Here is a 13,410-nt window from a genome sequence, read left to right as displayed (position 1 = left end):
GCCTCCGAGACAATACATGCACAAAGAAAAGAAAAAACAACAACCAAAAACACATGGTCGGTTGAAAAATAAATTAACTTGATTCTAAGACTAAAAATATAGGTAGAAGATACCGGTCAACATCTAGAAATTGACAATAATAGTCGGTTGGAAACTAAACTTTACGACAAAAAGAATGTTTTCAGCTTTCCAATAATGAACTTTCTATTTCTATGTAGCAACATTTCAGCATTGGGAATATATATATCATCCAGTTGATATGATATTCAAGAGCTTGTGTTTCCTGTAAAGAGTTTTTTGATAAGAGAGTTCCAGCGGTTCCAAGTGATAAAGGTTAAAATCATCGTTTCAAAAGTTTTACGGACTGCATAACGAGTTGGTTGACCGCTATGGGATGTCTGTTTCACAGATGACCACGGATATATTCCAATTGTCTCTACACCACAATCTGATAATCTTTCTTCACCGAATATAACTATATCGAATGTGTACTAATCATGATCAACACGACGGGTGTGACTGGGGGAGCAGGATCGGCTTATATTTCCAGAGCACACGAAACTGCCCTTACTTCAGTTAAAAAGGAGTTCATGTTATTTTTTTACCAATCTGTTATTTTGTGATGCTTAATCACTCGATAGAACGCATTAAGCAATTTTAAGGAGGTAACAAGACAGAATCCTTAGTCGAGCATGATCTGCTAGCCATTCCAGATCAAATGAGATCACTCAAAATGTTTGGCAGGGTTCGTGTTCCTCATTCGTTTTCGAGGTAGAATTTGTGAAACTGTTTGTTATTTTCATCGTCTTCTATGTTTGACATGGTGCTGTCAACTTATCTCGAATTATAAGTGTCCTTGGTATACTCCACATTTTTGTAAATTTCTTGCCATTTCCGATGATTTCGTTTGGAACACATTAAAATACAGTAATTGCATAACATGTACCATTTTAAAATTGTACTGGTTTTGTTTTTGCTGATAAAATTGAGGGCAGAACCAGTGCTGCCTTCATAGTTGCAAGAAACTCATTTTCTCCAGAACAACCTTAAAGTTTTACATGCATGTGAGCAAATAGCAAATAGTGCACATACAATTGGAAAAAGAAGTGAGGTCAAATGAATATTTTGTAGGGAAAACTGCCAAAAGTGTGTGATATAGTAGTATCTGTCAGGTATTATAGTTATATGCCAGACATAATTAGACTAGCTACAAAAATATCGTTACAGGTAAATCAATCGCCCCTAACTTTAAAATTTCCAAAAGCTGCCAAACCCTCATTTTAAGATGATCTCATCAATATTTAGATAATAGAAAAGACCTTATTAAAAAAAATTTTGAAACACAATTTCTTTTATCAAAATGTGATACTATCGTTTTGAATAAGGTTTTTGCTTACATTTATCTTAACAATAAACTCTGTGCAAAATGTTCATTTTATGTCAAACATTCCTGTTATGTTGAGGACTGTGCTGATCGTTACATATAGGTTATATAAGTATTTAAATTGCTGTCTGAACAATAAATACCCAATATCCACAGATTGTTGACAAAGCCCTGTGTTTTAAAAAAATAAAACTAGAAAAAAAACATATCAGTACTCCTTCTTTCAGAACTAATCTATCACTAAAGTTTTAATAATGAAAACAAAATCAATCGTGTGACAGAGTTGTTCTCTTTCTTTCAATCCTTTTTTTCGTGTGTGTTTTATTTTTTTTAATATATTATCAATATCTCAAGATCATGTTGTACTACTAGTGTTTTATACTCAACAATCCAATAAATTGATGAAACTTGAACATTTTAAATGGTAGTTGAACAAATACATACATGGGCTATTAGGTACAATACTGGGAAAATGGATTTAGCAGGTGTGAAGATGATAACATTAACAGTACCAGTTTGATTGCACCAGATGTGCATTTTGACAATAAACCTCTCTTCAGGAATATTCGAAAATCAAAAACCTAACAGAAATGTTGGAAGACTTGAATTTTACCTTAATTACTTTACTTTACAGACCCTAAAACTATCAAACAGGTCTTTTGTGGCTTGTGCTTTGTTGGGAAGCTGTCTTATTGACATATAACGTACAACTATAACTCATATGAAAGGAAGCTATAAAACAAGTCCATATGTATATAATATATATATATATAAAATAATTTTATTTATATAACAGTAAAAATCATAGACAAATTTAACAAAGAAGTTGAGTGACAATCTTAAAACAATTAAATATCTGACCCTAGAGTTTGCTCATAAGTTTGATGGAACTCATCTTTATTTTTGATACATCAACTCGTCTGAAGACTTTATGTTTACAAATAATGTGACCCCAAGAAATTCAGTACATTTTGTGTACAAGACTTTATTTGTTAAACCGAATGCCTGTGAATTGCTTAATCTAAATTAAATCAATTTTTCCACATTATTATCAAGTTTTAATATGCATTGTTCAATTTTTCTACATTAAAACTTGTTCTGTGTACTTAACCACTCCACAAAAGGGGTGTCAAGCTTATATTTTTTTTCATTGATACTACAACATTCGGTACAGTTTGAGTAAAAGTATGGTATTGAAAAATAATACACAGCTATGTAATATTCAATTCTCATTGGCCTTTTGTTGTGACTGCTATATTTAGAAAGACAGGAATAACTCATGTTAGGCCTTCTAAGAGGATTTTACTAGAGCCATTAGTTTTAGGTGAAAAAAGTCCACTCACAGAAAACAGACGAATTAGCATTATAATGATAATAATATATATTTGTTCAATAACATAAAAGTGACACTTTAAAAAATATAGTCATATATGAAAAGGAATGTCATGTTTCTGTATCACATAATCTGTTAAAAACACTTTAAAATCATCTGCTCCTAGGATCAGTTTCTAGGATCTAGTATAAAATGTAAAATACACGAGGTACAATAAATTGAGTTAAAAATGTATACCAATTAAAAAGAATCAACTAGAATTATAATAGTGCCAAACACGTTTCTATGTATTGCAAGCAGGCATATTTGAGGACTAAGAAAAATTAATGGGTTAAATTCAATATCATCCATGATTTTCAATATATATTTCAACTAAGTATCTAAAAAAAAAATACAAATTCTACCACTATTTTCTAAAACAATGCCTGAATACCAAAGCATCTATCTAATTGTTCCTATGAAAACTGCTACAGCATATATAAATAGATCACGTAAAAAGCCTTTCTAATACAAATGATGTATATTCTTTATAAAATTCAATTTGTTCAATAGCAATACTTTTTATAGTAAATTGTCATAGTTGGTGGCAAACTGCACCCAATATAAATAACAGATGTGAAGTATATTCACAAATTCTGATTTTTTTTCTTACACAAAAATCAAAGAATTGATGGTCCATGTTGAGTCTTATTCAATAAATATTTATGTTGAAAAATTAATATAAAATAATGCTGCGTTCACACGTAATTCGAATTCGATTCGCATTAACTAATTAGAATTAGTTTAATTCGCATTCGAATCGTTTTACGTCCAAACGTTAATTCTAATTTGAATTGCAATACTGTAAATTTGCTTTACTTTCCGAACGACATTAACTTTTAATTCGTATCAACAAGAACGGATTTCTAATGCGAATTGGTTAATGCGAATTAGCCAATTTGAATCTATTTGAATTAAAAAGGAAGAGTGTGTGAACGCGATTAGCGAATTCGATTCCCATTCGATTCGAATTCAATTCAAATTAAATGTACGTGTGAACTAGGCATTAGACATCTTCAATGCTCACAATATATAAATATATATTGGAATGTTGATGTTATACTTGTACACTGTATATTAGAAAATAAGAATGTAAACTTTTTTTTGTAGAAAAAAATAGTTTTATATCTCAAGATCAATAAATTAGCAAAAGAAAATATATTGTAAAATTGTAAAAAAAAACAATATCCGACCTATATAAATATAGTAAAATATAGTAAAAACTTTCAAATGTTACAAACAGAAGCATGCCTAAAACCACGATTTCAGTTTGCCGTTTTACATTTTTGTTCAGACATCTTTTGAACTGCTATTTTTACCGGTGTGACATCTTTAAAACAGTTCAACTTAGATGCTTCACCCATATGACCAATCAATAACTGTTTCTATAGATAATTCCATCAATCTACACAGAACTAACCACTGCATTTGAAAAAAAGTTTTGAGCAACACAGTCCAAGACAACAGTCACAGATCCCAAATATTTCATGATTTTTACCAGTCTTCTTATTTCATTTAAATATTCCTAAAATATTGTATATAAAATAATAACTACTTTATTGCTCATGAATCAAATTATTGCAATAGACCTCATGTTTTAAAAAATGAAAGTTTTTTTTACATAAAATACCCACCAATGACCTTTGACCAATGTACTTATTTTCCAACCACTTTAAACTGTTAAAAAAATTTAAAAGTGGCTGCAACATAGCCAAATCTGACCTACAACCTTGTGGGGTTTGGCAGGTGACCTTGCAACCTGACATCTCATTTAAATGGACCTGTAACCTCTAATGCAGGTTTCTTGATAAATTTGCTTTAAAGTGACCTGGTGACACACGGAAAAACATGACCTTCAGACCTAAGGAGGGTACCCTACTGGAGCCCCAAAAAATTACATAAATTAAAGAAGGCACATAAAACTTATTGCCCTGAATATAATAAAAGATTTAATAAATGTAGGTCAGATAAGGATATACAATGTACATACATTTTTTTGTTCTCAATATGTTAATCAGCCAACTAAACACTACTTATTTCCTGAGGCAAGAAGATTAACAGCAAATATCAATTTAGAATAACATTAATGGTAATAGTTCCTTTCCTTAAACTGGATGTTGCTCAAAAGCCAGGTTTAGAAAATTAAGATAACAAAATCTGCCCATACAATGCCAATGGCTGCCAAAAAAATAATTTACACATTAAGTTTCCAGAATTGGGACATAATGGTTACTTTCAATTAATCATTTCCACAAATATGTTTCGAAAGGCACATGAACCCTTACTGAACAATAATGGTGTATCTGACATGTTAATTTTTTTCATAATTATTTTGGCATATATACATAAATATATATATATATATTCACAACCCTTTCTACTGAGTAATGGCACATCACAATAAACGTAAGTTCGATTGTACAAATAAATAGTCATAATTTCGCTCAATATACATTTCTTTTATATTACAGTTAAAAATAAATGAAACATTTTGTTTAAAAATATCACAAATAAAATGTGAGATTTGTTTATCAGATGCGGTGCCTGTTTATCAGATGAAACGCAGAAACAATGAAATCTTGAACATTAATTAATTGAAACCTTTTTATCAGAAGTAACCCAGAAACAAACAAAAACTTATTTTTAGGTGTAACACCAATTACAGAAGTTAAAGCTGTTGATCACACAAGTGAACCCAACTCGGTGTAAGGCTGTTTATTACATGTAACACCAATAAAATGAGACATGCTGGTTGGAGATTACTATAGCTAAACGAAACCTGTTAGCCTACTCCTAACAATGGTTTTGTTTATTTCACACAGGTTGTAAAAATTATAAAAAAATATTTCTGTCCCAATAAAAAGCTCAAATTACTTTTTTTTTCATCCATGTTCGCCTTACATGGGTTTTTTTTTACTGAATCTTTATTTGGCAAGCTTTTAAATTACACAGCCATGTAATGAATTAAACTGAATTCATATTATCAATTGTATGACTTGGAAGACAAAAAATATATATCCTAATCTAAAATTTACAATGAAGAAATATTATTACAAATTTTCAAACATCAAACCTGACATTTTTTCTCTGTTTTCCAAAATTCAGTAATACAGCTCTATTTTCTCTCTTTGTTTCTATTTTAAAAAGTTTTATACTTTATCTTTATTCAGCTTAAATTGGTAAACTTAAGAAAATTCACCAAAGTGGTAAACGACATGGTTTTTTTTAACAACCTTGACTACCCTTGAGTGTCTTGCATGGTCGGTAAAGTGGTAAAGAATAAATTGCATGCACCTTAATGTCATTTTAATGTCTGTTCATACATAAATGTTGGATAAAAAATTAAAAATTAAAAAAAACCCAAATTTTCAGATCATTTAACTACACTTAGAATTCTCAGCCAAAACCATGAGCTGCCTCCCTTAACTGGTATGTAACATAACATGGTAAACTCTTTTAAATTACTCTCAATCTTAAAACTAATTCATTATGCAGTATTCTTGGACAGCATTCCTCTGATTCAGGGTAACAAAGTTTACGATGGACAGCATTTTGACCAATCTGTTTCTGGGTAGCCTTCATAAACGCCATTGAAAATCATGGCAAACCCAACAAAGCACAGGTATATTGATAGAGTAACGTAGCCAAGGGTTTTCTCCCAGGTTAAAATGTTCACATTCTTCAGGATTGGTATTCCAAGTAATAAACCTGAAATAGAAATAAACTCTATTGAATTCAGTAAACATATTTGCAGATTTTTTAAAGTGAAAAAATTACTTAAATCACAAATGACAGCAGATATATTCCATTTATCACAATCTTATCTGCCTTTCCTCACTATTGACTTGTCACTCGATGTTTTAAATGACATGAGCAATATGTATTGGGGTTAAAATGTCGTAACTGAAGCTTGAACTGGCATATTATAGCAGAACCATTGACTAATTCTTTTTTAGTGGGCTTCATATGGCTCCTTTTCTTTTCTGTGAACTAGTGTCTGCTGCTTCTTCCTTTTTTCTTCTTGTAACCATAACGATTTATTTCTGTCAGCAATGGTGTTCTGTTTCTTTATACAATTTATGTATTTTTATTGTCCCCTTTAAATCTTTTTTTTTTTTTTTTACTACAGAATCATACAATTTTAAAAGGGGTGTCATAATTTATTTCTGTTTCACTGACATTTAAAATAATTGTTCCTTACTCATAAATGATTCTAGCTCTGCAAACTCTATATAATACCATCAAATAGTATACTGAAGATGGTTTTCAAATGATCCAGTTGCTTTGTACTCAATTTATAAATTTTCTGCAAAAAGCAACCCTCTTTAGTTTTTCAAATATTTGGTATAATTTCCATATGTTTCATGTGGCTTGTTCCTTGGTAATTTATTGCCATAACTATGCATCTTGCTTAAATTTTACATTATTCAAAAGGTGGACATAAAATTAGGGAGCATTGTACTTGTATGAAAGTACTTCTATCTCTATACTCAGTTTTGTGTTTTGTGGAAAATCATTTGTTCATAATGTGCACGATGTATATTTTTGGATGAATATTTCAATAATGAAAAAAATAGAAAATATGTATTTTGTTTGGTAAAAAAATGACTGGATTAAAAATTTTTGCTATGTATTAAGCTGCCATCTTTATACCTGCAATCATTCCTCCTATGTGAGCTGATATACCAACTTTTGTTACTTCTTCTTCAAAGTATCTCCTGTAGATAGCAAGACCTGTATCTCCTACAGCTGAAATATTTAGGTCAAATTATCTTATTGTATTATATAAAATTGTAAATATTTGAAAAATACCACTGTGAACTTTATTTCTATAAATTATTTTTTTAATATACATTTTGTACTGCACTCTCATTATTCTTTTTTTCAGTTCTCTCTATAGGTTGTTTTCTGCTCTTTGGTCGAGTTGCTGTCTCTTTGACTCATTCCCTAATTCCATCTCAATTCTTTTATTGTTAAAGAACAAACAGAAAGCTTCAGTTATTTATATCTTTTCCTCTACACAATTTTGTATTGTCATGTTTTTTGTACTCCTATGTCTCAAAATTTGTTCCCATATATTCAAGATTTAGCAGAACAGCAGGTTGAGCAGATTTTTAAAACATTTATATAAAATGACTGCACTGACCAAATGGAGTCGTGCTTCTATAAAATCATCAGTCAGTAATACAGATATACTATTTAGTTACTTACACAAAACAAGAAGCACTGTTAGTCGTATGGGAGCACTACACAGAAACCTCAGTAATGATCCTTCAGTACACTGGTAATTCATTTCTTTCCAATTCTGAAGAATAATCATACAATTCAGTATAAAAAGTATCCTTAATATATCTTAAGATGTATAAACATCACAATATTCCTTAAATTAATGTAAAATTTTTCTTCATAAGATATCTTAAATTCATATATATTAGGTCCAAGGACACAGTTATCTTCCTTAGGTTTTCGTTGTCTACGAATATAGTCCCTAGTGTGAACAGTGTATAACTTGCGGTTTTTTTTTATACACTTTTCCAATTTATTTCTTGATATTTTATGCATGAAATATTAAGTAAGGGGATGAAATTACATGTTAAAAAAATTTGGGTGCTGAATCTTTATGTTAAGTAGTGATTTGGTCCAGTTAACAAGGGCAAAAATTAGAATATCTGAAGCTGTCAAACTGAATTTTAGCCCCCTTAACACAGAATTGTCAATATTTTCAGTTAGAGCTGGTAGAAGTTTCTATAATTTTGATACTACCAATAATCTAAGATTTGTAATTGCTAAAAACAACTTGATGTTTAACTTTAAAAGATTAAAGATATCAGTTAGTTGTACAGTAATATTGTCAATTTTAGTTTTATAAATTTAAAAAATAAACCACTGAAATTAGGATATTGAACATGTTGAATTACTTTGTTTATTTGCAAGGTATATTCATCTATAGTGGATACAACTCAGACTATACAAATTGTCCAATTAATCTAAATCTTAACCCTAGACACTCACCCATAAAAATTAAATTTAATATTTGATTTCTTTATAAAAATAAGGAGATGTGGTATTGCCTTTATAAGTCTATAAACTGTTGAAAATACCCTACATCAGCGTGCTTCAATGCACAAGATTTAGCTTGATAGCTCGGAATTTCATTCAAAACACACCTAGTTGCTTTGTTTAACTTAACATATGCTCTGTGTTGAAGGCCAGACTATGACTTTCAGATTGTGATCAGCAATAATAAAGTGTTGTTCCTTAGCTTTTGATATTGTTGTGTGTTGGAATTTTATATCAATGATTACACTGTATCCCTCGTTTTTCATTTATTGCATTTTAAAGTAGTAAGAAATATTAACTAAAGCAACAAATTTTTATAGTTGGTCACTAGATATAAGAAGATGTGGTATGAGTGCCAATGAGACAACTCTCCATCCAAGTCACAATTTGTAAAAGTAAACCATTATAGGTCAAAGTAACCTGCCTGTTCCTGATGTCTTTTTTTTTGTTTGCCATTGGGTTGCTGTCTCATTGACATATACCCCACTTCTCCTTATATTCATATTTCTGGATCATCACATAACCTTCACTTAAGGGATAAAGATAGACTCCACAATGTTCAAAGAACCAAAACACCAAGCAATTTACCAGGTAATTCTATGCTTTATAACTAATCTGTACTTACAACTATAACAGAAGCTATATGAGCACCAATAAGAGCATAACATCCACCACTGGCTCCCGCTAGAGCTACATCTACATCTGTTACAGAATGAGCAAGTGATCCTGAAATAACATGTAAACATTAAACATGTAACGTGTTACAGAATGGACAAGTGATCATGTAATAACATTTAATTATTTAACATGGAATGTGTTACAGAATGGGCAAGTGATCCTGTAATAACATTTTTAAACATTTGACAAGTAACGTGTTACAGAATGGGCAAGTGATCCTTTCATAACATTTAAACATTAAACAAGTAATGTGTTACAGAATGGGCAAGTGATCCTGTAGTAACATTACAAAAATTAACATGTAACATGTTACAGAATGGGCAAGTGATCCTGAAATAAAATTAAAACATTTTACAATTAACGTGATACAGAATGGGTGAGTGATCCTGTAATAACATTTAAACATTTAACAAGTAACGTGTTACAGAATGGGCAAGTGATGCTGTAATAACATTTAAACAATTAACATTTAACATGTTACAGAATGGGCAAGTGATCCTGTAATAAAATTTAAACATTTAACATGTAACAAGTTACAGAATGGGCAAGTGATCCTGTAATAACATTTAAACCTTTAACATGTAACAAGTTACAGAATGGGCAAGTGATCCTGTAATAATAGTTAAACATTTAACATGTAACATATTACAGAATGGGCAAGTAATCCTGTAAAAACATTTAAACCTTTCACATGTAACATGTTACAGAATGGACAAGTGATCATGTCATAACAGTTAAACATTTAACATGTAACATATTACAGAATGGGCAAGTAATCCTGTAAAAACATTTAAACCTTTAACATGTAATGTGTTACAGAATGGGCAAGTGATCCTGTAATAACATTTAATCATTTCATATACAAAAGCTGTCAGTATCATACAGTGTTTGTAATACATGTATATTCATAATTTACCAAAACATATTTTTTTAAATATGGTGAAACCTTTCTTACTTCAGTACTTAAAGTCGTATCTGGATCTCAGTATTGTATTTTTTGTTCTATAAATCACTGAACCATTTTACATATAAATATAAAACAAATTGTACCATGGAAATCTTTCTTTAGTTATGGATTACTCGTTAAAATGACAAACATTATGATTTCAACTTTCTAATTGTCAACTTTCCATTTCTCAGCAGTAACATACCAACTGTCCCATTGTAAGGCAATTACATATCTCAATTGATATGTTATGCCTGTGCACAATACAGACTTCATTAATAGTATTGAGCTTCTTACACAAAAACTTCTCCAACAGAGTTATGAGGAAGAAAAACTGAAATCAACACTACATAAGCTTTACGGTCACCATCTTGAATTGGTTGACCAATAAGATGTGTTAGTGTCTCAATTCACTTGTTATATATTTTTGCAGACTTAAATCTTGAATACCAGAGTACTGGTAGTGGAATACCAGAGTACTGGTAGTGATTTTGCCAATTGTGTCCTTTTCCAGAAGGTGGATTGTATGGCTGGTGATGCATGAATAACAGGAGACGCCTAACCTGTCGACACACCTGATACTGCTCCTTTTTGAGTTCATTCAATTCCCTCGTTTGTTATTGTTGTTGCCTTGATTAGTATCTTCTTCATTTATTTATGAGATTTGATAAATTACTGTTGTCTAAATCTGAAATATCTTTAAAACACCTACCAGCTATAACTCCTAATACATAGATTAACAGAACTCTCCACCATTTATGTACCAGTTCTAATGGTAAACCTAATAACAGCTGGAATATCAGGTTAAATATGATGTGCATGTATCTGAAATAAACAATAATATACTTCTGAATATCGGCAATACATCTGCATAAAATCATACACAGGTGGTACACAGTCATTTGACAGTAATATTAAATGAATTTGTTCAGCTATTTTTTTTTTTAAATTAAAGTTTTTGATTGAGGGTAAATCATCATTGTGTTCAACACTTATAATCATGCTCAATTAGCATTAACATTTTCTGTTCCACTACTGACACCTGACATGTTTCTTGTTAGTCGCACATGTTGTCGAGTTGAGCACACCACCACTCATAATTCAAAGGCATGGAAAACAGGAAAAATGTGTCTGACAGATCTGAAAAGCTCTCACATGTTACAACTTATCACTGCCATGTAATTTGTTGATGTTACTTAAATCTTTGTGCTTCAAAGCTCAGATGTAGAGCTATGAACATCTAGCAATGCATTCTGCTAAACTTGTGCAAGGTGTTGTCTTGATCTTGAAACCAGGTGTGAGATTTTGCTCCTTGTTGATGGCTACACTGTGACTTAGAGATAAGCTATAAAGGCAGTGTTTCTAGACGTTTGGTTTAGTCAAGTGCATGTAATGATTTTGTAAATGATTTAATAATCAGATCCCTTCTTTCCCGCCCTAACAATATCTCTGTACGTTACAGATATGTACCACTATACAAAACAATTAAACATTACATACCCTTGATGTATAAACATATAAGTTATATATCTCCAAGCCTCGTAACGTCTCTTTGGTTTATAGAGTAACGGACTGTACAGTGGTACACCTGAGGTAGCTGTTACAGGTGTTGTTGTGTCTGATAACTCAGCTGCATACACAGCAAATATAATGATCTGAAATATATATAAGGTAGTAATGTACTTTTTGTTTAACTACTAAACCTGTGATCAACTGCTAAAAATAACAATTTGATAATTAAAGAGCTTAACTTTAATAAAGGTTGACTATCAAGTAAACTTTAATTTAACACAGCTCTTGTATTTTCATTAATTTTTGCCATTCAATTGTATAATTATAATGATTGTTATGTAATTACATATCAATATTTTCATAGAAGCTAATACTTATTGCTGATAACTTACAGTAAAAGAATAACAACTGTCTATTTATTGAGTCCTGTCATCTTTTCCTGATTTATGATATCACTAAAAGCAACTTATAACTGGTATGACTGGATTTTTACTTAAAACATGTAAAACAATTTGAAAGGAGAGCTTTTGTTATTGTAACAAAAATGAATACCATGCTTTATGTATTGGGTGAACAGGAAAAATGAGGAGCAATTGATGTGAAAACCCATCTCATATTAACGCATGCAAACATGAAGCTTGATTTCAAATTTCAGAAATCCTTGATATGTAGTTCCTGAGAAAAATATGATGAAACTTTCACACAAGGCTATTATGTTGCTGAGTGATGAATCTGATAATGTCTAACACAGTAAAGCATGATCACATAATGTTTGATACAAGATTTAAGGAGGCTTTGATTTGCAGTACCTGAAAATAATGTGACAAGAATTGAATTGGACAGACATAAAACAGTTCACCCCCATCTTTCAAAGCAGGGATATAATGAGTATGCCAGATGTAAATACTATTAGCATCTAACTTCACAACCATTTTTGAGTTAAGAACTTCATGACAAGACGGTTTCAGTTATGGAATTTGGAGGACTTCTGACCATTGGCATTGCGCCCTACTTCTGTACATTTAGGAAGAATCCTATAAATTTTTGTTAAGTTAAAGGGACTTTAATTTATTAGATATTTTATAAGTATAAGTGGGTAGATATTTTGGTACATGTACTTTTTTTAAATGCAATTTATTTTTCTTATTAATCTTTTTTTTTCAGAATTAATGCTAATTTAAAGCTTAAAAGTACAAGCTTTTACCAGGTAAAATTTAAAGTGACTTTTGTTGAATTAGATATTTGTGAGTATGAGTGGGTAGATATTTGTGATGTTATTTTAATCCACCACAAAAATTTGATTCAATTAAAGCTTCAAAGTACAAATTTTAACATCATAGCCTCTAATTTTGTATCTTTCTTAAAAACCCTTTGCATTATTATTTAATTTCTTTGTTTTCGTTTTCATTACAGAAAAAAATTTCTTTTAAATTTTCAAGTACAAATCTTAATACACTG

The 13,410-nt window shown here is 30.6% G+C and overlaps 1 protein-coding gene across 3 annotated transcripts in view; it reads right to left on the bottom strand.

Annotated features, from left to right (window-relative positions):
* Nucleotides 1-2,134: 2,134 nt before the first annotated feature.
* The window catches only part of LOC127729137 (rhomboid-related protein 2-like), a 33,790-nt gene continuing 22,514 nt past the window's right edge, over nt 2,135-13,410 (bottom strand). For all 3 annotated transcript variants that reach the window (XM_052236792.1, XM_052236793.1, XM_052236790.1), the window contains 6 exons: nt 11,941-12,095; nt 11,153-11,265; nt 9,442-9,542; nt 7,968-8,061; nt 7,410-7,505; nt 2,135-6,464 (listed from right to left, as the gene is read on the bottom strand). In XM_052236792.1, the coding sequence (XP_052092752.1) occupies nt 6,292-6,464; nt 7,410-7,505; nt 7,968-8,061; nt 9,442-9,542; nt 11,153-11,265; nt 11,941-12,095 (732 nt within the window). In that variant the 3' untranslated portion in view covers nt 2,135-6,291. The remainder of the gene's footprint in view (nt 6,465-7,409; nt 7,506-7,967; nt 8,062-9,441; nt 9,543-11,152; nt 11,266-11,940; nt 12,096-13,410) is intronic.

This window comes from Mytilus californianus, unplaced genomic scaffold (assembly GCF_021869535.1).
Source record: "Mytilus californianus isolate M0D057914Y unplaced genomic scaffold, xbMytCali1.0.p SCAF_2, whole genome shotgun sequence".
NCBI classification, from domain to species: domain Eukaryota; kingdom Metazoa; phylum Mollusca; class Bivalvia; order Mytilida; family Mytilidae; genus Mytilus; species Mytilus californianus.
This window is presented reverse-complemented; position numbering and strand designations above follow the sequence as displayed.